We start from the raw sequence: 25452 nt of genomic DNA on the forward strand, positions 1-25452 counted from the left end.
CCTGGCTGCCTCAGTCGGTTAAGCGTCTGACTCTTGATTTCAGCTCAGGTCATCATCTCAGAGTCCTGGCACCAAGCCCTGTGTCTGGCTCTATGCTCAGCAGGGGTTCTGCTTGAGTATTCTCTCCTTATCTCTCTGCTCCCCGCCCCCCCACCTCTTTCTTTCTCTCTCTCTCTCTCAAATAAATAGATAAATGTTTAAAAGGAATTAAAAAAAAAACACGGAAAAAGATTAGCCCACTGCTCTGGCCATATTCCTGCTGGACTCCTTTACATGGCTCATAAACATAGACCTGCCAGATGCTCTGATTATAATGAGGCCTGTGTTTTCCAGATTATAAATGATAGGACTTACCTATGATCCTACCACATGGCTTCCCCCCAAAAGGGCTTTTGTAAATTTGGAGGAAAGCTGAAGCCAAACTAGATGCAGACTGTTTAGCTTTTGTTTTTTTCTCCTGAGAACATTCTTCTTACCTTTACAACTAGGTTTGTGCTTAGTGCTCAGTTAAAAAAATTAAATAATTATTCAGCCATTAGAAATGACAAATACCCACCATTTGCTTCGACGTAGATGGAACTAGAGGGTATTATGCTAAGTGAAATAAGTCAATCGGAGAAGGACAAACATTATATGGTCTCATTCATTTGGGGAATATAAATAATAGTGAAAGGGAATAAAGGGAAAAGGAGAAAAAATAAGTGGGAAATATCAGAAAGGAAGACAGAACATGGAAGACTCCTAACTCTGGGAAACAAACTAGGGGTGGTGGAAGAGGAGGAGGGCGAGGGTGGGGGTGACTGGGTGGTGGGCACTGAGGTGGGCACTTGATGGGATGAGCACTGGGTGTTATTCTGTATGTTGGCAAATTGAACACCAATAAAAAATAAATTTATTATTTAAAAAAGTTAAATAATATATTGTTTAGAGGTAAGCATGTTGGCTTACCTTCAAAGAAAATTCAGGATCTTGGTTGTTACCTCTGGGAGAAAGAGAGGAATATATGATTGAAGAGGGCCTAGAGAAGACTACTGAAATATTAGCACCATGCTCTCCTTAATCTGGGTGTTGAATACATTGAAATTATTTTCCTTCTTATTTAATGGATGTTTTATATATGTCATATTCTTCTTTAACTACTGTTTTGTATATGCTGTTGTATATATGATATATTTTAGTTACTCATACATATCCTCCTAAAACACTAGGACTATGAAGCATTTTCTGCTAATGGTATCTGTGGAAAAATTTAGAAGCATTTATTTCCCATTAAAATGAAGAATAAAACAAGGAAACCTGCTATCATCACTTCTATTTTGTTGAAGAAATCAGACAATAAAAAATGAGATAATTGGAAGGGAAGACTAAGATTGTCCTTACTTTAAAGATCATGCATAGGAAATCCAGTGAATCTAGAAACAACTATTAGAACAGTAATGCTTATGTATAAAAGACCAACATACAAAAGTATTTCTATAATAGCCAATAATTAGATTACAATGTAATAGAATTATATGTCAATTATATCTCGGTAAAGGTGGGGAATATGTAATAGAAAATAATGGATTTTTCAGTAGCCAAAAAACCATAAGGAACTTAATAAATAAATTTAAAAATATTGCATAGCATTTTACTGAATGGCATAATGGAAGATAGGAATAAATCCACAACATGAAGAACTCAATTTTTTAATTAATTTATAAGCTCAGTACAACTCCAATGGAATCACAACAGAATTTTTTCTACAATTTGTTAAATTAATTTTAATTTTTGGGTAAAGTCATATGGAGGTGCAGTCAAAAATAGCTTAAAATATTGGTGAAGGAAAACAAGGTAGGAAGTCCTGTCCTGCCATATGTGGCAGGAAGGAGTGTTATTAACCTAGACTAACACACTCTCCTAATGGTCCAAGAATAGATAGATCAGTGGAACAGGACAAAGTGCAGAAATATTTATATATATGAAAATTAGATATATGACACAGCTAGACTTACAAATCAGGGGGAAAGAATGTGCTATTAAATAAATGATATTAGAGACTTTTATTCATATAGAAAAACTTGAACTTAAATTAGATTTTAAAAGCATCTTAAATTCATATCCATTATTCTATATTTTATAGCACTGTTAAATATATGTATTCTAAAACACTTTGAATAAAACATAACAATAAATTTATAACATTAGGGTAGGGAATAATTTTCAAGAACAAAGCTCAAACCATTGAAGAAAATATGCTTAAATTTGACTTCTTTATAAAGCATTCCTTAAAGAATCCTTAAATTTAAGTGATCATGCTGGAATCTTTAACAAAATGTCAGCAAACTGAATCCAGAAACATATAAAAAGAAGCATATATTATGACCAAAAGAGGCTTATCCAGAAATACAAGGTTGGTTTAACACTTTAAAATACAACCTATTAATAAAATAAAGGACAAAAATCACTTGATCACCTCAGTAGACACAGAAAGGATTTGGCAAAATCCAACTTTCTTTCATGATAAACATATTCAATGATCTAGGATTAGAACTGAACTTCTTCAACCTAATAAAAGGCAACTATGAAAAGCCTACAGTCAACATCATACTTAATGGTGAAAGACTAAATTATTTCCCCCTAAGATGAAGAACAAGTTAAGAATGCCAGCTTTCACAACGTCTATATAACATTATACTAGCAATTCGATCTGGATTTAATAAGTAATTAAAGATACGCAGATTGGAAAGGAAGAAACAAAACTGACTTTATTAACAGATAACATCATGTATGCAAAAACATCCTTGGAATACATACACATGCAAAATGATTAGAATTAACAAATGAGTTCAACAAGCGTACAGGGTATAAGATCAACATACAAAGCTCAATTGTATTTCTAAATACTAGAAATGAATAATCTGAAAATGAAATTAAAAAAACAATTTCATTCACAATAATATCATAAAGAATAAATTTTACAGAAGAAATGTAAAGCCTGTACACTGGAAGCTACAAAACATTGCTGAAAGATACACCATGTTCATGGGTATCTTAGCAGTTAGGAGTCTCATTACTGCTAAGGTGAGAGTTCTCCCAAATTAATCTATAGATTTAGTGGAATCTCAATCAAAATCTCAGAAAGTCCCTTCACATGTGCTATCAAAAGTATGCATGTATTTTACCTACAAGGTTCGCTACACTAACAGCTCCACAGAGATTCCTGAATTCCCAATTGCACCTGAAATTGCACTGGAACTGCTGATGGCTGTGAACTTCCTAGATTGTTAAATAAAATAAATTATAATAAACTGTTAAAAAAAAAAAGAAATGTTACAGAAATTGAGTTGATCCTGAGATTTGAATAGGGAGTAGGAAAATTCAAAGAAACTGTAATATCCAATACAACTTTTAAGAAGGATATTAAAGCTGGAGTACGTGTGTGAGTTGATTTCAAAACATACTATAAAGCTACAGTAATCAAAACAGTGTAGTGTTGGCCTAAGGATAGACATTTAGATCAGTGGGATGGAATAGGCAATTCAGATATAAACCTCAGAGTCAACTCAGTTTCTGAAGGGATGTCGAGTCAAAAAATGGGGAAATGGGTTGTCTCTTTAATACATGGTGCTGGAACAATTAGACATATAGATGCAAAAAAATGAAATTGGTCTCTTACCTCACACCATGCAAAGAAATGAACACAAAGTCAATTACAGAAGAAATAAAACTATAAACATTTTAGAAGAGAACATGTAAGAGGTTTGTAATTTGAGGCTAGGCAAAAATTTGTCAGATAGGACAGCAGAAAACATGATCCATTACAAAGCAAATTGACAAATTGGACTTCAACCAAATTAAAAACTTTTGCTCTTTAAAATATATCATTTAAAAAATTAAAAAGGGAAGCCACACATTTGGAGAAAATATTTGCAACTTGTACATCTGATATAAAGTACTTGTATTCAGGATATATAAAGGACTCAAACTAAGTAATAAGATCATCACCCTCCCCAAATGGGCAAAAGATGAGTTCAACAAAGAAGATATATAACTGTTATTTTTTTTAAATTAATTTTTATTGGTGTTCAATTTACCAACATACAGAAAAACACCCAGTGCTCATCCCGTCAAGTGTCCACCTCAGTGCCCGTCACCCATTCCCCTCCAACACCCGCCCTCCTCCCCTTCCACCACCCCTAGTTCGTTTCCCCGAGTTAGGAGTCTTTATGTTCTGTCTCCCTTCCTGATATTTCCCAACATTATACTGGCTAAAAAACACATAAAAAGATGCTCAACACCATTAGTTATTATGGAAATACAGGTTAAAACCATTATGATATACCACTGCACATCTATTGGAATTGGTAAAATTGAAAAATAATCTACTAATTTTGACAAAGAACATGGAACTCTGATGCATCACTGAGGGAAGTGTATGAAATGGTATAGCTACTTTGAAACCAGTTTGACACTTAAAAAGTTGAACATACCTGTATCATTTGGCTCAGGAATTCCATCCCTAGGAATTTACCCAAGAGAAATGAAATCATATATCCATGTAAAGATGTGAGTGTTCACTGCTGCATTATTTGTAACAGCTTCAAATTGCTAGCCAGATGTCCAAAAACTGGTCAGTGGACAAACAAAATGAGGCATAGCTACACAGTGGAATACTTCTGTGCAATAAAAGGGAATTGCCAGGACATGCAACATTAGTTACTTAATTAATTAAGCCAATACCTTGTACTTTCTTTTGCTTTAATTTTGATTAAAATTAAGACAAAAGAATAAATGAGTGACCTGGTCTTAGAGGAGACTACGGCAGGTTCAACAGGAATGTCCTTTTAAGAGACGCTTCTCAGCTTTGGCTAATTGTTGCCATGCAGGAACATGTGCCCTGTACTACTAGATTAAATCTTTTTATTTTCATTTATTTTTTTAAATTTTTTTGAGAGAGATAGAAGGGACAGAGAGAGAATCTTAAGCAGGCTCCATGCCCAACATGGAGCCCAATGTAGGGCTCGACATGGGGCTAGATCTCACAACCCTGAGATCATAACCTAAGCCAAAATCAAGAGTTGGACACTTAATCAACTCAGCCACCCAGGCACCTTAGATGAAACCTTTTTTATTTATTTATTTTGTATTTTTTTTTATTTTGATGAAACCTTTTTAAAAGAGAAGTTAGAAATCTGGAATTTTGCATGAACGATTATCCTTTTTAATTGTTCACAAACGCCTTGAAAAAAGTAAGGCATTGTTTGGGCCAAACAAAACTATCTGTATAGTTGGTTTGATGGAGAATACCTAATTGAAAATTTTGATCAAGAAGTGAAATGATCAGATTTTGGCAAGAGATATTTATAATGGTGGTTGATAGTGATTGCATGATCTCTATATACCAGATGCTGAGCTGAGGATGAACATATGTTGTCTCATTTAATCCTCTCAAGTATATCCATGAAGATCCAAAACTGGCCTAAGGTTATTTGGGTAATAAGCATGGTGCCTCTCTTTCAACCACCATGCTGTTTGGTAGAGCAACAATGTGAAGCTCTTTTGACCTTTTCTCAGAGGAGTTATTTGGGTAGGAGGGTTTAATCAGTGTTTTTCAGTTCTTTTCTCTGAAAACAGTTTTCCCACATTAAAGAAATCTAGACCTCAAAATATGACACAGTGGTTTAATAAGATTAAGTGAAGGTTTAAAGGAATAGCTCTTAATTATTTGGAGGGAGAGTCTTTTAAAAACTACAAAAAAGTCTATAAATATTAACATTGATAATATTTAAAGTTGAATATATGTTTATATAGTTTATATGTAATCTACATATAAAAACATGTGTTTTCAGAATCCTTTGAAGAAATTATTCCTGCACGGAAACTGAAGAATTTTTATCCAGGGGTAGCAGAGCACAAAGATATTTCCAAGTTGGTTCTTCTCCTTTCTTCTTCTGTGAATTCTCTACGAAAGGTGGCTCATGAGGCCTTGCAGGACTTTCAGAAGTACAAGACGCTCTGGACAGAGGACCGGGATGTGAAAGTGAAGGTGTATTTCTGCTGCCTGGGATGTAGTTTGGGTTTGAATCGTTTGTATCTAACTTGCATGAGAGGAACAGGAAAGTGTTAGTGATCGTGACAGGAACTCATGAGCAGAGATCAGGAATCTGTAAATGCTAAGCACCTAACATATTAGAGTTTCTGCAATTTTCACATTGACACTCTGAGGCAACTGAGAGGAAGGAGGCTCAGATAGATTTCTTTTAATTTGTGTAAACAACTGAGTACCAATTAGGCTCCAGACACATTCGGAGGCTGGGTATTCAAGAGTATATTACACTTACAGAGATTCAGCTGTATTTTTGGCTAGAGACTCAAGGACACATGAATAACTTAGTTATTCCTGGTAGGCTATGACATTCTCTCACATAGCTTCATTTTCCAATACTATCCGTTCATCCCTTTCTTTACTGAGCCACTGGCCTGATGTACAAGTGGATAAGTATATATATATATTTTAAAAAGGGCAGTGTGAGATTTATACTGTCAAAAAACTAAAGAAAACATTGTTTCTTTACTACAGGAGTTTTTGGCTAACAACCCCTCTCTGACTGAAATCAGATCAGAAATTCTACACTTCGCCACTTTTGAACAGGAGATTGATGAATTGAAGCCTATTATTGTTGTGGGAGCACTTGAATTGCATACAGGTGTTTTAATAATATTATGTAAAGTATTTGTATTTTCACATGAAATGTTGCCTTATTTAGAAAGCAGTTATGAGGGACGCCTGGGTGGCTCAGTGGTTGAGCATCTGCCTTCAGCTCAGGTCATGATCCCAGGGGCCTGGGATCAAGTCCTGCATCAGGCTCCCTACAGGGAGCCTGCTTCTCCCTCTGCCTGTGTCTCTGCCTCTTTCTGTGTGTCTCTCATGAATAAGTAAATAAAATCTTAAAAAAAAGAAAGAAAGTTATGAATCTACTTCAGTACCATACTGTAAATATCAAATATTTCCAGACCACCAATATTGTTCATATATATGTTGTATAAATGCATATATATAATTTGTATGTTATATAATATACTATTATATATTATTTGTAAATAGTACTATACTAGGGTGGCTTAATATACTGACTATAATGCAATTCCCCAATTGGCAGTCAGACAACTAAACTATAGGTGAAACTCCTTTTCAGGTTCCTATGAGGAGGGAGTTGTATACATGAGCTAGGAGTCAAACAATTTGAGGTTTCCTGAGAAGTTAATCCATTTGGGGTTAGAGTATCAAAGGATGATGAAACAGCCACTTACTATCTGAAATAAAAAGCCCAAACTTATTTTATTGATTACGAGAGTAAGGAAGAGTGATGCTGGGCAGGCACAGTGTCCCCTGCAGAGTGCATTCATATTGGGTGTCTGGACAGCACGGGGTTTAAGGACTGTGGGTATAAATAGGTTATTATCATCTGTAGAAGATGTTTACTCAAATGAGACTGTTGTTGATTGGTTGGCACTCAGAGATGGGCTTATTAAATAGGTTCTTTTTGATTGGTTGACATTCAGAAGGAAGGGCCCGATCCTGATTGGTTGGCAAACGTATGTGAGGGTCCTGCCTGGGTGGCTCAGTGGTTGAGCATTTGCCTTTGGCTCATCCTGATTCCAGGGTCCTGGTATGAGTCCCACATTGGGTTCTCCTTGGGGAGCCTGCTTCTCCCCCTGCCTGTTTCTGCCACAGTCTCTGTGTCTCTCATGAATAAATAAATAAAATCTTTTTTTTTTTTTTTAAGTATGTGAACTGAGGTCAGTTGGTCTATGGCTTGGGTTTAAAACTGGGATATGGTGGCTACTTACTGCCATGTATTAAACGAAGTTTTTGAGAAGATTTTATTCTCAGGAAGTATTTGAATGACCCATTTTACATCAATCTACATATTAAGTAGACTTTCAGATCTATCCTTAAAAAGTAAGTGTAACCATGGCTCTCAAATTTGACTATGAAGGTTACCTGACCTCTTTAATTCCATCTCTTCTGCTGGTAACAATGACAGTACTCACCTCATGAGCTGCTTTAGATGAGACACTTAGCATTCTACCTGGAACATATCTGATGTTCAATAAATATTGAATACTGTTTTTTAAAAAGATTTATTTATTTGAGAGAGAGAGAGTGCGCACATGGTGTGGGGGTAGGGACAAATGGAGAGGGCGAGAGAATCTCAAGTAGACTCCCAGCTGAGCATGGAGCCCAACTTAGGGCTCGATCCCACCACCTAAGATCCTGACCTGAGCCGAAATCAAGAGTCAGCAGCTCAACCAACTGAGTCACCCAGGCTCCCCTTAAATACTGTTATTATATCTATCAAGAAGGAATTTAATTTGGGGAACAGTCACAATTACTTGAAGGGAATATTTAGTTAGAAATCAGAAACTACGCCTTGGGCAATAATTCCAAGTAGACTTTTGGAAAGTTAGTTTACCTATTATTTAAATTTCCTATTTGTTTTCTCATAGTGGGTAGCACTGTGATTTCTCATACAAAAATCAACTCTAGCACAGTGTCAGAGTTGGCTGGGGGCTCAGTTCTTTTTTTTTTTTAAGATTTTATTTATGTATTCATGAGATACACACACAGAGAGAGAGAGAGAGAGAGAGAGAGAGAGGCAGAGACACAGGCAGAGGGAGAAGCAGGCTCCATGCAGGGAGCCTGACATGGGACTTGATCCCAGGTCTCCAGGATCACATCCTGGGCTGAAGGCGGCACTAAACCGCTGAGCCACCCGGGCTGCCCATGGGGGCTCCATTCTAGAGAGAGGAAACTAAGAAATGGAATAGGCAGCAGCAGTTCCAAAGAAGGGGAAGAGTGGGCTGAATGCTTGGGGCCTGAGGAAAAGGAGACTAGGCCTGTAAAGTGCAGACTCCATGAGAGGATCTCACAGCCTCAACCAACAAGCCAACTGCGTGTCTCCTCTCAGGCCACCATCAACTCAGCTCCCTAGTCTTCTCAGTCTAACTGTTGGAAGTTGATGGGGGAGCAACCATGTTGCAAGCCTGGTGGGGCTAGGGCCCAAGGGGTACCAAGAGAAGTAAAGAAGAATGTGTAGGAATTGATAAGATAGAGTTGACTAGTTAGAGCTGTGGTCATCAGATAGGACAGTGCAGTTATAAATGCTCAGATTAGACATGAAGTAAATAGTGACAGAATGCCAGGTGTATTCCACTTTGATCTTTCTCTCTCTACCCCAGAGCCAATGAAGTTGGCCTTATCCATTGAGGCTAAGGCATGGAAGATGTTACTCTGTCGATACTTGAATGAAGAGTACAAAAAGAAAATGTCCGACATGATAGCATTCATCAATGAATACTTGAAAAAGTTATCTAGACCCATTCGTGATTTAGATGATGTCAGGTTTGCAATGGAAGCCTTATCGTCTATCCGTGATAATGAAATTCAAATGGACATGACTTTGGGACCAATTGAAGTAAGAAGTAATCACATTTTTCTGTCTGAAATGCCTTTTTTTTTAAGAGAGACACACTAAAAAATTGATCCTGTTAATGTATATCCTTCATCTATTTTATGGCATAGTCTGTCTGTTTCTCCTTTCCTATTTGATGTCCTTGGAGGGGTTTTGACAATTACCAACAGTGAACAGTACGCAAAGGAATATATTAATATATTAACATTGCTGAACTGCTCTAGATAGTGTTTGTTTTTTTATGCTAGCACCAACATTTTACAGAAATGAATGGTTGTATTCTTTTATGTCAATCTTAACATGTTAGGCAAGTTCCCCAAATATCTTTGGCTTTCCTTAGAAACCACTTATAGGTCTCATTCACGACCAGTGGCATACCAAGGGAAGCATGGTGGGAGCAGTCTACTTAGGCTTAATAGTAAATTGTTTGAACCAACATCAAGCAGAGATTTTTTAGGGTAGAGTACTATATTAGTTTCCTACTTCGGCTATAACAAATTACCATAAACCTAATGGCTTAAAACAACATAAATGTATTATTTTACACTTTTACAGATCATAAATCTGAAAATGAATTTTATGGGGCTAAAATCAAGATGTCAGAAGGGCTGTACTCTTTCTGGAGGCTTCAGGAGAGAGTCTGTGCCTTGTCTTTCCTAGCTTCCAGAAGCCACCTGCATTCCTTGACTCCCAACCACTCCCAGCAATGGTGTCACTCCCGCCCCTGCTTCAGTCTTCACGTCTTCTCTGGCTTGACTCTCCTGCCTCCCTCTTTCCCTTATATGGACCTTTGGGTCCACCCGGTTTGTCCAGGATAATCTTCCCATCTTAAGTTTTTTTTTCTTAACTTAATTGCATCTACAAAGTCCCTTTTGTCATGTAAAGTAACACAATCAAAAGCTCTGGAGATTGAGATGTGGACAATGTTGGAGAGACCATTATTTTGTCTACCCAAGTATTTTATGACTGATATTTAAATTCTTAGTTCATGGTGATAATAAAAATACGACTCTTAATTTATTACTATTATTTTTAAGAGAGAGGGAGCACATGTGAGTCAGTGGTGGAGGAGGGGCAGAGAGAGAAAGGGAGAGAATGAATCTTAAGTAGGTTTCGTGCCCAGTGCAGACCCCAGTGTGGGTCTTGATCTCACAACTCTGAGATCACAACCTGAGTTGAAATCAAGAGTTGGACGCTTAACCAACAGTCATCCAGGTGCCCCAGAAACTATTCTTCAGCATAAATTCTTTTAATAAATCCAATTGCCAATCCATCCCTTTGACAATCCAAGTTTCTTTTCTTCCGAGTATCTCCCACATCATTGTTTCATTCTATTCTTTACATAGCCGACCCATATTTTAAGAGTAATGAGATGATATTTTGCATGGTGTTGCCCAAGATCAAAGAGGCGAGAGAGAAAATTGTTCTAGGGATATTTTCTAGGATAATATTTTCTAGGATAGTGTTTCTCTCTTCCTTTCCTTTCCTTTCCTTTCCTTTCCTTTCCTTTCCTTTCCTTTCCTTTCCTTTCCTTTCCTTTCCTTTCCTTTCCTTTCCTTTCTTTTTTCTTTTCTCCTGCTTTATGCCCAGCACAGAGCCCAACATGGGGCTTGAACTCATGACTGTGAGATCAAGACCTGAGGCAAGATCGAGAGTTGGTTTCTTGAGATGCCTGGATGGCTCAGTGGTGAGCATCTGCCTTTGGCTCAGGTCGTGATGCTGGGATCCTAGGATTGAGGACCAGGGCTCCCCACATGGTGCCTGCTTCTCCCTCTGCCTATATCTCTGCCTCTCTCTCTCTCTCTCTCTCTCATGCATAAAGAAATAAAATCTTAAAAAAAAAGCTTGTTGATTAACCAAGTGAGCCACCCAGGCACCCCAATTAGCATAGTATTTCAAAATGATCTGCTTATATCTCCATCAGAATCACCTAGATGCTTATTAAATGCATATTTTGGGACCTAAGATCTAGAGTCAATATCTGGCATCAGGGAGAATCTAGAGGTGCTTTATATACATGCTCAATTTTTGGAACTACTCTTCTAGAATATACTCTCTTCTTCTAAGAATGGGAAGAATAAGAATGTGTTTCTAGAAGGCATCTAAATCATTTGGCATTTGATTTCCTTGTGATGTTTCTGAACTCTACTCCCACTTTCCAGGAAGCCTATGCCATTTTAAACAGATTTGAAGTTGAAGTGACCAAAGAAGAATCAGAAGCAGTAGATACTTTGAGATATTCTTTCAACAAATTACAGAGCAAAGCTGTAAGTACAATTTAATTCTTATTTTTTTATAAGTTGCTATCTCTAGAAAAAATTTTTCATACATTTTAAAGCTTAAATATATATTATTTTAATACCCTTATTGAGATATAACTTATATACCATAAAATTTACCTTTTCAAAGTATATAGTTCAGTGATTTTTAGTATATTCATAGAGTTACACAACCACCATCATTATCTAGTTTTAGAACACTTTCATCTTCCCAAGAGAAGCCCCCATACCTATTAGCAACCACTCCTTCTCCCTTTTATCCTAGTCCCTGGCAATCATGAATCTACTTTTCTGTCTCTATGGATTTGCCTTTTCTGGATGTGTCATATAGATGGACGTACACAATATGTAGCCATTTGTGACTGGCTTCTTTCATTTCTCATGTTTTAAGGCTTATCCATGTTGTCCTCTGAATGACTGCTTTATTTTCCTAATAGCTAATGATGTTGAGCATCTTTTCATGTACTTATTGGACATACATCCATCTTGCTTGGAGAAATGTGAATTTAAATCCTTTGCTTTTAAAAAGAATGGGTTATCTTTTTTATTTTTGAGCTGTAAGAATTTTTTTTTTATATTTTGGATATAAGCCCCATATGAAAGGATTCGCAAATATCTTCTCTCACTCTATGGATTGTCTTCTCAATTTCTTTTTTTTCAAGTTTTTATTTGAATTCAATATAGTTAACATATAGTAGTACAATATTAATTTCAGATGTACAATATAGTGATCGAACACCTCCATACAACACCTGGTGCTCATCATAAGTACACTCCTTAATCCCCATCACCTGTTTAACCCATTCCACCTCACCCACCTCCCATCTGGTAACTGTCAGTTTGTTCTCTATAGTTGAGTCTGTTTCTTGGTTTGCATCTCTCTTTTTTTTCCCTTTGCTCCTTTGTTTTTGTTTCTTAAATTCAACGTATGAGTGAAATCATAATGGTATTTATCTTGCTCTGACTTATTTCACTTAGCATAATATATCCATGTTGTTGCAAATGGCAGGACTTCATTCTTTTTTATGGTTGAGTAATATTCAATTGTATATGTATACCACATCCAAACAAAAAGCTTCTGCACAGCAAAGGAAACTATCAACAAAACTAAAAGGCAGCCTTCAAAATGAGAGAAAATATTTACAGATGATACATTTGATGAACAGTTAGCATCCAAAACATATGAAGATCTTATAAAACTCAAAACCTCAAAAATGAACTATCTAATTAAAAAATGATTAGAAAAAAAAAATGATTAGAAGATATGAGTAGACATTTTTCCAAAGAAGACATACAGGTGGCCAGCAGACATATGAAAAGATGCTCAACATCAGTCATCATCAGGGAAATGCAAATCAAAACTACCATGAGATATCACCTCACACTTATCAGAATGGCTAAAATCAATAATACAAGAAACAACAGGTGTTGGCGAGGATGTGGAGAAAGGGGGACCCTCTTGCACTGTTGCTGGGAATGGAAACTGTGCAGCCACTGTGGAAGACAATGTGGAGGATCCTCAAAAGGTTAAAAATAGAACTATGCTATGATCCAGCAATAACACTACTAGGTATTTATTCAAAGAATACAAAAACACTAATTTAAAGGGATACACACAGACTGATGTTTATAGCAGCATTATCTAGAAGAGCCAAAGTTGGAAGCAGCTGAAGTGTCTATTAACTGATGAATGGATAAAGATGTCTTTTCAGTTTCTTGATGGTGTCTTTTTTTTCTTCTTCTTCTTTTTTACTGTATTAAAAGACACATAACATAAAAATTTACCATCTTTATCATTTTTTAAAGTGTACAGTTCAATGGTATTAAAGACATTCGCCTTGTTGTGTAGCCATTATCACTATATATCCCTATTACTCCTTTCACCTTATATATCTGAAATTCTGTGCCTAATTAACAGTAACTCCACATTTTCCCTTCCACTCCAGTCCCTGGTAACCACCATTCTACTTTCTGTCTCTGAATTTGAAGTACAAAGTTTTTTCATTTCGATGAAGTCCAATTTATCTATTTTTTTCTTTTGTTGCTTGTGATTTAGTATCATAGCTAGAAAACAACTGTCAAATCCAGGGTCATAAAGACTTACTACTATCTTTTCTTATGTCAATTTTATAATTTTAGCCCTTATATTTAGATTTCTGATACATTTAGATTTCTGAGGTAATTGTTGTATGATGGGAGTTAGGGGTCCAACTTCATGCAAAAAATGCATGTGGATTTCCAGTTGTCTCAGCACCATTTGTTGAAAAGACTATCCTTTCACCAACAAATTATCTTGGCACCCTTGTTGAAAATCAATTGGCCATAAATGTAGGGAGTTATTTCTGGACTCCCAATTCTATTCTGTTGACTCATATGTCCATCCCTGTGCTAGTAACCTACTGGCTTAATTACTCTAACTTTGTGCTAAGTTTTTTTTTTTAATCATGGTGAAATACACAAAGCTTTTACCATCTTAACTATTTTTTAAAGATCTATTTACTGGGGATCCCTGGGTGGCTCGGTAGCTTAGTGCCTGCCTTCGGCCCAGAGTGTGATCCTGGAGTCCTGGGATCGAGTCCTGCATTGGGCTCCCTGTGTGGGGCCTGCTTCTCTCTCTGCCTGTGTCTCTGCCTCTCTCTCTGTGTGTCTCTCATGAATAAATAAATAAAATCTTTAAAAAAAGATTATTTATTTGAGATAGAGAAAGAGAGAGTAGGGGGGAGGGGCTGAGGGAGAGGGAGAGAGAGACTTGAGCAGAGCTTAAGAGCTCAGAGTCCAGCACAGGGCTAGATCTCACCAACTTGACATCACGACGTGAGCCAAAACCAAGAGTTGGATGCTTAACTGACTGCACCATCCAGACACTTCTCATCTTAACTATTTTTAAGTGTACAATTCAGTAGTGTTAAGTCTGTTCACATTGTTGTGCAACTAATCTCCAAAATTTTTCATCTTGCAAAACTGAAATTCTATATTCATTAAATAATAACTCCTGATTTCTCTCTTTCCCCAGTTCCAACCAGCATTCTGCTTTCTGCCTCTATAAATTTGACTACTTTTGGTACCTCATATAAGTAGAATCATACGATATTTGCCTTCTTGTGACTGACTTATTTCACTTAGCATAAGTGAAAAGTCCTCAAGTTTCATCCATGTTGTAGCAGGTGACAGGATTTCCTTTCTTTTCAAGACTGACTACTATCGCATTGTATATATGTGCCACATTTTGTTTATTCATTCATCTTGCAGTGTTCATTTATTTATTTATTTATTTTTTAGCATTCCAGCTGTTCTGTCTTTATTTTTTTTAAATTAATTTTTATTGGTGTTCAATTTACCAACATACAGAAAAACACCCAGTGCTCATCCCGTCAAGTGTCCACCTCAGTGCCCGTCACCCATTCCCCTCCAACACCCGCCCTCCTCCCCTTCCACCACCCCTAGTTCGTTTCCCCGAGTTAGGAGTCTTTATGTTCTGTCTCCCTTCCTGATATTTCCCAACATTTCTTTTCCCTTCCTTTATATTCCCTTTCACTATTATTCATATTCCCCAAATGAATGAGAACATACACTGTTTGTCCTTCTCCGATTGACTTACTTCACTATTATTCATATTCCCCAAATGAATGAGAACATACACTGTTTGTCCTTCTCCGATTGACTTACTTCACTCAGCATAATACCCTCCAGTTCCATCCACGTTGAAGCAAATGGTGGGTATTTGTCGTTTCTAATTGCTGAGTAATATTCCATTGTATACATAAACCACATCTTCTTTATCCATTCATCTTTCGATGGACACCGAGGCTCCTTTCACAGTTTGGCTATTGTGGCCATTGCTGATAGAAACATCGGGGTGCAGGTGTCCCGATGTTTCATTGCATCTGAATCTTTGGGGTAAATCCCCAACAGTGCAATTGCTGGGTCATAGGGCAGGTCTATTTTTAACTCTTTGAGGAACCTCCACACAGTTTTCCAGAGTGGCTGCACCAGTTCACATTCCCACCAACAGTGTAAGAGGGTTCCCTTTTCTACGCATCCTCTCCAACATTTGTTGTTTCCTGCCTTGTTAATGTTCCCCATTCTCACTGGTGTGAGGTGGTATCTCATTGTGGTTTTGATTTGTATTTCCCTGATGGCAAGTGATGCAGAGCATTTTCTCATGTGCATGTTGGCCATGTCCATGTCTTCCTCTGTGCAGTGTTCATTTAGGTTGCTTCCATCTTTTGGCTTTTGTGAATAATGCTGCTATGGACATGAAAGTGCAGATATCTCTTTGAGACTCCACTTTTAATTCTTTTGGATATATACCCAGGAATAGAATTGGTGTATCATATAGTATCATTTTTTAACTTTTTGAGATCCACTATACTGTTTTCCATTGCAGCCACATCATTTTACATTCCCATCAACCGTGGGAAAAGGTTCCAATTTCTCCACATCCTTGCCAACACTTGTTATTTTGTATTTTCTTGATAGTGAGCATCCTAATTGGTGAGGTGATACCTCATTGTGGTTTTGATTTGCAATTCTCTCATGTTACATGATATTGAGCATCCTTTTATATACTTACTGTCCATTTGTATATTTTATTTGGAAAAAAGTCTATTTGCCTTTGCTTATTTTAAAGTCCTTTGCCTATTTTAAAATTGAGCTGTTTGTGGTTTTGTTGTTGTTGAAATGTAGGAGTTCTTTATATATTCTGGATATTAATACATATCAGATATATGATTTAAAAATACTTTCTCTTATCCCATAGGGTCCCTGTTCACTCTATTGATTGTATCCTTATAATTCCATTTACTTCTGTAAAGGAGGTGGTGATAATCCCCTCTTTCATTCTTAATTTTAGTAATTTGAGTCCTTACTCTTTTTTTCTTGGTTAGCCTAGGCGAAGGTTCATCAATTCTGTTCATCTTTTCAAAGAAGAAATTTTTAGTTTGTTGATTTCTTTATTGTTTACCTATACTCTATATCATTTACCTGTGCTGCAGTTTTAATTCTATTCTTCTGTTTGTTTTGGATTTAATTTGTTCTTTGTCTAGTTTGTGAAGGTGGATGGTTAGGTTAAATGATTTGAGATCTTTTTTCTTGTCATGCAGGCATTTTTAGCTATAAACTTCTCTCTACACATTTTTGAAGTTGATATTTATACAGTTAAACAGTAAAAATGAAGTCCAAGGGAAGATCCAGATTTTTTAATTATAGTGGAAATTTTTATTGAATATTAATTAAACATTGGCTTAAAGTTTTTTGTTTGTGGAGAGATCTGTCACTGAGATTGAAGCAAAGCAGACTAGCAAGCACCCAGAGCTGAAATTGGGGTCATGACTTGTGATCCCAGCTCTGCCACCAGCCAGTTGGGTGATCTTATGCAAGTTAATAACCTTCATTTCTCAGTTTCTTCATGTGATCATTTAGGAATACGTTAGGAATTTTTTTATACATGGTGATGAGACTTCCTTGAGGTAATGTGTATAAAATGCTTTTTAAAAATACTCATGTTTATTTAAATGCTCAATATTGAATATTCACTTATTTTAAAAAACGATTGCTGATTTAGTCAGAAAATTGCATCTTGGGAAGGAAATGGAGAACCCTAGGTTGAGATTTAGTGAAGCCCAACTTTCTGTTACTGTTCAATGTAAAAGATTCACTTGGGTTGTTCTATCTTTTTTTTTTTTCTTTTCTTCTTTTCTTTCTTAAATTATTTTTTAAATTCAAATTCAGTTAGCCAACATATAGTACATCCTTAGTTTTAGATGTAGTGTTGTAGTTGCATACAACACCCAGGGCTCATCACAGGACATGGCCTTCTTAATGCTCGTCACCCAGTTACCCCATCCCTGCACCCACCTCCCCTCCAGCAACCGTCAGTTTGTTTCCTGTAGTTAAGAGTCTCTCATGGTTTGTCTCCCTCTCTGATTTCTTCCCATGCAGTTGTTCTATCTCTTGAACTGTTAGTGTTAAACCTGTTGGCCCATCCTTTAGTACAATCACCATTAATCTGAAGTTTTTTAAAAAACCCAGAACCACACTGCTGGGTTTTGAATCTCGACATTGCCTCATGCTGATGTGGGACCTTGGGGAAGTTACTTAATGTCTCTATGCCTCAGTTTTCTCAACTGTAAAATGAATATAATATCAGTATTTACCACACAGCATTGTCATGAGGATTAAATGAATTAACACAGGTGAAAAGCCTGACAGTAAGTATGAATTAAGTGCTAGCTATTATGATTGAAGGTTTAAGCAGAGGCTTTTGAAGACTGTTATGGAGGGCATTCCTTATTTTTTTTTAATACCCAAGGTAATATGACTTTCTTTTAGGTGACTCTTCCAACCCTTGTGACCATGTAAACCTACCAGAAATTATTAATCCCAGATCTTCATCTGGCCTCAGAGACAGCATGTGACCCAGACTGTGCCTGTAAGCAGTAACTGTTTCTCCGGCCACAGTGATGACCTGAGCTGGATAGCCAGAAAACTTTTTCCTAACTGCAGTTACAGAAGATGGCTTTGCGTCTTGGGTCATGAACTAGAATGATTTGCGTCCCCTTTTGCTGCATTTGGGTTGTTTATTTCCCTTTGTTTTTTTGTTTTGTTTTGTTTTGTTTTTGTTTTTTTTAACCAGCATTGCAGAGATGCCCTTGTTCATACTGGACATCTGTGGGATAGCAAACTGGCTGGGATGGAATTATAGTTTTTATTTAAATACATTTTCATTTAAATAAATCTCATGTTGGGTATTCTTTTTTATTCTAGGTTTCTGTACAAGATGAACTAGTTCAAGTGCAGCCAAAGTTTAAGAGTAATCTTCTTGAGTCTGTGGAAGTTTTTCGTGAGGATGTAATGAACTTCGCAGAATCATATGAGGCGGTAATCTAAGTATTTGCATGCTGTGTGTTAAAATGTTCTGTGGCATGTTTATATGAGATGACAGTGATGAATCTTGAGAAATATGCAGCAATTTGCACATTGTATATAAGAAGCTATATTTGCATATTTGTAGCTATCAGGAAAAAAAGGAGATAGCTAGTTTTTAAAAATCATTTTATAGAGGAAGAAAGAGAATTTAACCGTTAAAAGGAAAACAACTTTTGAGAACAAAAGGTCTGGTCTTATGCTTTCTCAGGCCAGAATGCTCATAGCTGAAAATGCAATGCACTTGTTGGAAGGCTGTAAGAAACTATAAATACCTAAATAGTAGGGTATTATGCAACTGATCTTTTTTTCACTAACTCTCAGAGAACCAAAGGGTCACTGAAAATAAATAATAAATGTCACACCTGGTCAGTCCTGCAGACTATTCAACCTGGCATCATGACTGTTAATGATCCTCCTCTTTGAAGTTAAACTCAGAAGTTGGATGTATTCCCCTAAAATATGCTACTTCCTTTAGTGGTCACAATGCGTCTAGATTCATAAGACATTTTAAGCCCTTAATAATAACCACATAGCACATTTTTTTACATGTACTAAACTTACCTATTTTCGTTGGATTTGTCAAGATTTTACGGCCCTGGGCAGCCCCGGTAGCGAAGCGGTTTAGCGCCGTCTGCAGCCCAGAGTGTGATCCTGGAGTCCCCGGATCGAGTCCCACGTCAGGCTCCTGCATGGAGCCTGCTTCTCCCTCTGCCTGTGTCTCTGCCTCTCTCTCTCTCTCTCTCTGTGTGTGTGTTTCTCAAATAAATAAATAAAACCTAAAAAAAAAAAAGATTTCACGGCCCTATCATTTTATTATACTGGGAATCTGCTCTATTATTTAGCATATCCATAATATTCATGATTATACAGACCATCTGTGGTCCTTTTGCAACTGTGTTCTGGATGAAGGCCACCAACGACTGCATTTGCTTCTTTCAGCTGTTCAATCTATGTGCTCCTCTATTTCCATATTGGGCTGAACAATCAGTGAGAGAGAGGAGGCTGTCCTCAGAACTCTATATCAATAGTTATTCTAAGCATAAACACAGCATCATTGTTTATAACCATAAATGGAATGAAACAGAGCCCTAGTGGTGCAGGCTTCCTACAGGATGTAATTTTGGCACATTTTTTAGTACCGATGTCATGCTCCTTTAAAAATGAATGGAAGTTAGAGTGAGGCAAATGTTCTAAAATTGATTGTGATCGTGGTTACACAACTCTGTGAATATACTAAAAGCCATTAAATTGTCCTTTTTAATGAGAGGTTGTATAGTATGTGAATTATATCTCAATAAAGCTGTAAAAACTAAATGAAATCTTCAGATATGGGACAAAATTAGACTAGATCAGATAAAAATCATGTTTATTTATTTAAAAGGAAACAATAGATAAACTCAATAAATTGATTAATACATGTGATTAAGAATTTAAATGGAGAGTATATTATTCATTACAGGAAGGACCCATGGTTCCAAATATTCCACCCCAAGAAGCTAGTAACAGGCTACAGATATTTCAGGTAAAACTTCATTTTTTTGTATGTCGACAATGTGTTGTTATTCTTTAAAGTAATTTTAGGGAAAAATTTATGTTGTTCTACCTTACAGTGGAAAAATTAATGTTTAAAGTACATCCAGATTTTAATTGTATTCTAATCTTTTAAATAATGTGATTGATTCCTTTTCTTGTATCCTTTGTGTTCTTCTCCACAGAATCTCTCCCTATTTTTAGAGACTAAGACTTTGATTTTGAACTTAAGTGTATACCTTATTCTGATTCCAAGTATCTCATTTGCATATAAATGGTAGAAATTCTTAGAATAAAATGTATCAAAATAAGATTTAAAATATTGACACATGGTTTCCCTATCTCCCCTCTGTATCCATTCCTTTCTTATCCATGACTTTAAACTTCCCAGCTCATTTGCCCTACCCTATACCCTGATCCAATGATCAGGCCAACCATTCACTATCTTTTTCTACACCCAGATTGCTGAGCACATCTAGAGAAAAATCACACACTCATTTGGGTTAATGTTTTGCGGATTCATGGATTCCTATGTAAGCTAACCCCCCTGGGTCTATTAGTATCAGGCAATTCTATTACTTGTTTCTGTTCTCTATCCTGTTTTCTGTTCCTGTTCCCTTTATGTTCCCTGTCCCATCTGCGTTCATAATCATTAGAAAATATTCATCAGTTGCCTATTATGTGTCTTGGTCAATAGAAAGATGATTAAGAAATGGTTCTTACCTCTAAGCTGCTAAAACCTGGTAGGGAGACAGTGAGCTGGAGAGATAGTAATTGCAAAACCATGTTTTGAGCACTATAATCTAGGTGTGAGAACTAGTGTTATGGATACAGGTGTAGGCAGCTCCCAACCAAAATGGGAGCTGAAGGGGCAGCCAGAGAAGGCTTCCTGGGAGAAGAGCCATCCAAGCTGCATCTTAAAGGGCTAGTTAGAGTTAGCCAGGGGAAGAAGAAAAACAAGTTAGAATTTGCACCTCCTACAAAGGCCAGAAATGAGGAAATAGGCAGGGAGATTTAGAGAGATGAAGGAGTGAAATGTGGGGTACAGTGGGCAGAGAAGATAGGGATGAGGGATGGGACAACAGAGTGGGCAGAAATCACCAATGAGAGGGCCTTGTAGGCCACGATAAGGAGCTCATAGCCTATCTTGGGGGCTGGAGGGCTCTACGCAAAGAACAATATGTCCAGATTGGAATTTTTAAAACAGTTCTGTGTTTAAACGATTTCTCTGGCATTAGTGTGGAGAATGCTTTGGGGGGAGGATGGTCATGTTGATGGCAGTTTCAGTAATGCAACAGGAAATTGTCAAGCTTGAGACTAAACAAATACACTTCAATGAGGAAACCTGCATGGAACATGAGTTTATTTAACAGAACCAACTTGATAGGCCTGGAGCCTGGGTGAAGGGGAAGAGAGGAAGATTTCCAGCTTGGGAAGATGGAAGAGGGTAGTTATTTACTGAAGTACCAGTGTGGGAGGAGTAGTTTTGAGATTAGTTTGAACAGCCGACCTTGTCTCCAAATTTATAGAGACAATGTAGGGTGTGTTATGTAAATTTCAGAGAGCTGTGTTCCCCTTCCTGGCCCTGGGAGCTCTTTACTTCCTTTGCCCCTTCTTAGACGGATCCTTTTCTCCTAACATTTTCCTCTTAACTATCCTTCCCAATCAAATTTTAAAAGCCGCATGTCTTTCCTTTTTTAAAGGAACAATTATAAACATATCTCTCTGTTCTGTGCCCCCTTCTAGATGTTACTTTTTTCCTCACCTTGCCCCACTTGCTGCCTGTATAATAACTCAGATAGCTTCCACAGTCATCCTACCAGGAGATACAGAGATGTCCAAAACCCAGTGTTTTCTACTTTACTAAGACTACCCGAGTTTTGCCCCAAATCAAGCCATAGGAAGGCTTTCTGTAGCTCCTAACTTTGTTTTGCCATGTGCTGGTTAGGTAATTACAAATGTCCCATTACCTATGTCAGAGATGACTTATCACTTTACGATTGGGTTTTTCACCTCAAAGCAGATAAACGGAAGAGTGGAGTCAGCAATCTTGATCTTGTTGCTTTATGTGCACGTTCCATAGATGGTTCAGGCTGGTTCCATGCATACTTTTCTCAAAAAGGTTCAGTCAAGTTGAATGGGATCTCTCCAGTTGCAGGTTCTCCTGAGAGGGGTAGTTCAGGCTTTTTCCATCAGAACCAAGGGGAATTCCTCATATGGTACCTAACTTTCAAGTATCTCCCTTGATTTTGGTGATTTAAATAGAAAACCCAGACCCAGATAAGAAAAATGGAATTGCAGCTGACCATAGATTAGTCAATTTGTGCAAAGTAAGGAAATCAACTGTCACAGAGCCCACTGTCTGTGCTGCTTGGCTCTGGGGGCAGGGTAGGGCTAGCCCAGTAAGTCTGGTAGATTTCTATAAGATAGGTTGTCTGTGCTGGCAAGGGTTTTCAGGGGATGCAGCAGGCACAAGCCTTTCACTTGGATATGATGTCCTTAGACAAAGTCCAGTCCCTTGTTATTGTTAAGGTTCTTTTGTCCTCAGGACAATAGTGGTAACTCTTGGACTAAAACCAGATCCTCGCATCACCCTGATCCAGAACTTTATGCCAGACCTTGGAGGAGGCTCTGATTCTTTGCTATCTGAAGTCCCCAGAGTCCCAGGGAAAGGCCTGCCTTTCTGGAGGAGCCAGGATCAAGACTGATCTGCTCACCTAATGGCTGCCAGTTGAGCCAAGCAGAATCTCTCAGCAATAAAAGCAAGATAATATAGATATGAATGAAAAAAGTAATAAGTTGGATGATAATAAGTGCCAAAGGAAAAAATAAAGCAGAGAAAGGGCATAATGTGCTGGGCTGTGTGTATGTAAGGTGGATGTGAACTTTAAAATTGCATTTCCAGGGGCACCTGGGTGGCTCAGTCAGTTAAGTATCTGCTTTTTGGTTCAGGTCATGATCCCAGGGTCCTGAGACCAAGCCCCACATCAGGCTTCCTCCTTGATGGGCAGCCTGCTTCTCCCTCTTCACTGTTTGTGTTCTCTCATGTACATTCTCTCTCTCTTAAAATAAAACAAAATAAAATAGCATCTCCAGAGAAGGCCAGCTTGAAAAGATGACATTGAGTAGAGACCTAGAGAAATGAGGGAATGAGCCAGGGAGGTGTCTGGAAGAGCAGCTTTCCAGGCAAGAGGAAGAGCAAGTGCAAAGGCCCTGAGTAAGAGCAAATAAGACATCATCCTACTTATGTTTTCAGTGGATCAGTCTGGCTACAGTGTTGAGAGTAGATTTCTGATAGTTAAGGGTGAAAGCAGAGAAATTAGGAAGCTCTTGCAATAATCCAGGAGAGGGTGATAGTCACTTGGACCAGACTGGTGGCACTGGAGTTGAAGAGAAGAGATTAGAACTGGGTATATTTTGAAGCTAGACCCACCTCCTTGTCTTTCCCTCAGTAGTTACCAGTTTATTCATCAGCAAGTGGGACTTGAATGTGCCACCCTTCAGGGGTGTGGCCACTTCATTGAAAAGATATTGTAGGGCGCATCTCTTGGCATCTTGCTCCTTCTGCTCTGCCTGTGGTTGGGGGTGTGAGCTAAGCAGGCTGTTCACCATGCATCTGGCTGGGTATGTGACCCAACTCTCCTCCAAAGCAGGTGCCCCCTCACCGTCCCCTCCAAGCCCCCTAAAAGGCAGGTGCCAAGATCTATCTAGATTGTGGAAAGAAGCAGGAGCTTCCCATTGGGCTCAGGGTGCAACTTTACTCTGATTTCTGGAGTTGCTGGACACTTGGTTGTCCTGCTGACAAAGCTGGTATTTTTTTTGCCCATTTGGCTAATGCTGTGGGTCTTTTCATATTATCTGGGGCCTGAATAAAAAAGGGGGTGAGTGACTGGCATCCATCAATAGTCTTCACCACATAAACAAGATTTTAAATATTATTTTAAAGTATGCTAACTTTAACATTTTTGTTTCTCCTTTTCTAGTGTTCGCATGGTTCTATGGTCACTTTAGTCATTAAATTTATTGAGTAACCATTATATTAACCACCAAGGATTATAAAAAGTGCAAAATATGGACCTTACTTTCTAGAAAGGCAGAGTTCATTGGAGTTCCTCCAGGGTCTTCACACCTTCTTTATTTGGCTCCTCTAAAAATATGCTAATGTTATTGTCAGATCTGATTCACTATCTGAATATGGTGAAGTCTGATGCCAGCCATTCTCCAGGGCTGGAAATTTAGTATCCTTATTGATATATTATACCCTTATATAGAGCACACATACTTCATCATGGGTGGATTATTTCTATTTGCTTTTATGCTTTAAACACTCTCCATACTTAGCATTCCTAGGATAGGAGATTCCACTTCCAATTCAAAGGGCATGGGCATTAACTTCGCTGATTCAGATTGTTAGAATTCTTTCAAGTGGTGTTATAATTGAATCCTTCATTTTATAGACTCTTTATTGCTTGGAGAGAAAACAGGGTTGAAAGGATTATACTCACTCATTTGAACTCTGTGGAACAGATGACAAGTCTAAATTAGTGAAGAAGCCTGAATTATAGATTTTTTAAAATGCAGTTTTATTACTTTCAGACATATTTATGGGAACTTGAAATATAGGTCTTCTGAAGACCACTTAATTTATTAAAGAAAAAATTTTATGTAAAATGGATACTTTTAGAATGCTTGAAAGTTAATTTTCCTAAGTGCTCAACTTTTCTTCTGATAGCTTGGTATCAATATAAATTTCTTCACAAGTCTTTGTTTCATAGATATTATTAAATAAACCCCATTGTAGCTTTTATTCCAATTATAATAAATTCTACTGTAATGGGTCCTGAATTAATTATATTTTACTACAAGTTAAAAATCTTTTTATAGGCCAATTTTGATGATCTGTGGAGGAAGTTTGTTACGTATTCATCTGGTGAACAACTTTTTGGGTTGCCTGTAACTGATTATGAGGTTTTACACAAAACTAGGTAAGTATAGAAATTGTACAAGTGTTACATGCAAATAATTAAATAGTGTTCATTAGAAGAATCGTGCCATCATTAAATCCTTTATCATGCAGAGAAGAGCCTCCCTTAGAACACTCCTAAATATTCTCCAATTCCTAACAATTCCTGACCCACTGAATACCAAGTCACCACATATAAAAGAAATATTCTTGGGGAATTGGAAATACGTTGCAAGAATTCTAGTATTTGTGGCCTATATTTAGCTTGTGCTTTATTTTGTTCATTTTGCTATTG

The 25452-nt window shown here is 37.4% G+C and overlaps 1 protein-coding gene across 1 annotated transcript in view; it reads left to right on the top strand.

Moving 5' to 3' along the window:
• DNAH8 (dynein axonemal heavy chain 8) overlaps positions 1–25452 on the top strand; it is a 335946-nt gene that overhangs the window by 84625 nt on the left and 225869 nt on the right. The window contains exons 23-29 of the mRNA XM_072746190.1: positions 5832–6028; positions 6563–6689; positions 9226–9461; positions 11621–11725; positions 18503–18616; positions 20124–20186; positions 25079–25179. Of these exons, the coding sequence (XP_072602291.1) occupies positions 5832–6028; positions 6563–6689; positions 9226–9461; positions 11621–11725; positions 18503–18616; positions 20124–20186; positions 25079–25179 (943 nt within the window). The remainder of the gene's footprint in view (positions 1–5831; positions 6029–6562; positions 6690–9225; positions 9462–11620; positions 11726–18502; positions 18617–20123; positions 20187–25078; positions 25180–25452) is intronic.

This window comes from Vulpes vulpes, chromosome 1 (assembly GCF_048418805.1).
Source record: "Vulpes vulpes isolate BD-2025 chromosome 1, VulVul3, whole genome shotgun sequence".
NCBI lineage: Eukaryota > Metazoa > Chordata > Mammalia > Carnivora > Canidae > Vulpes > Vulpes vulpes.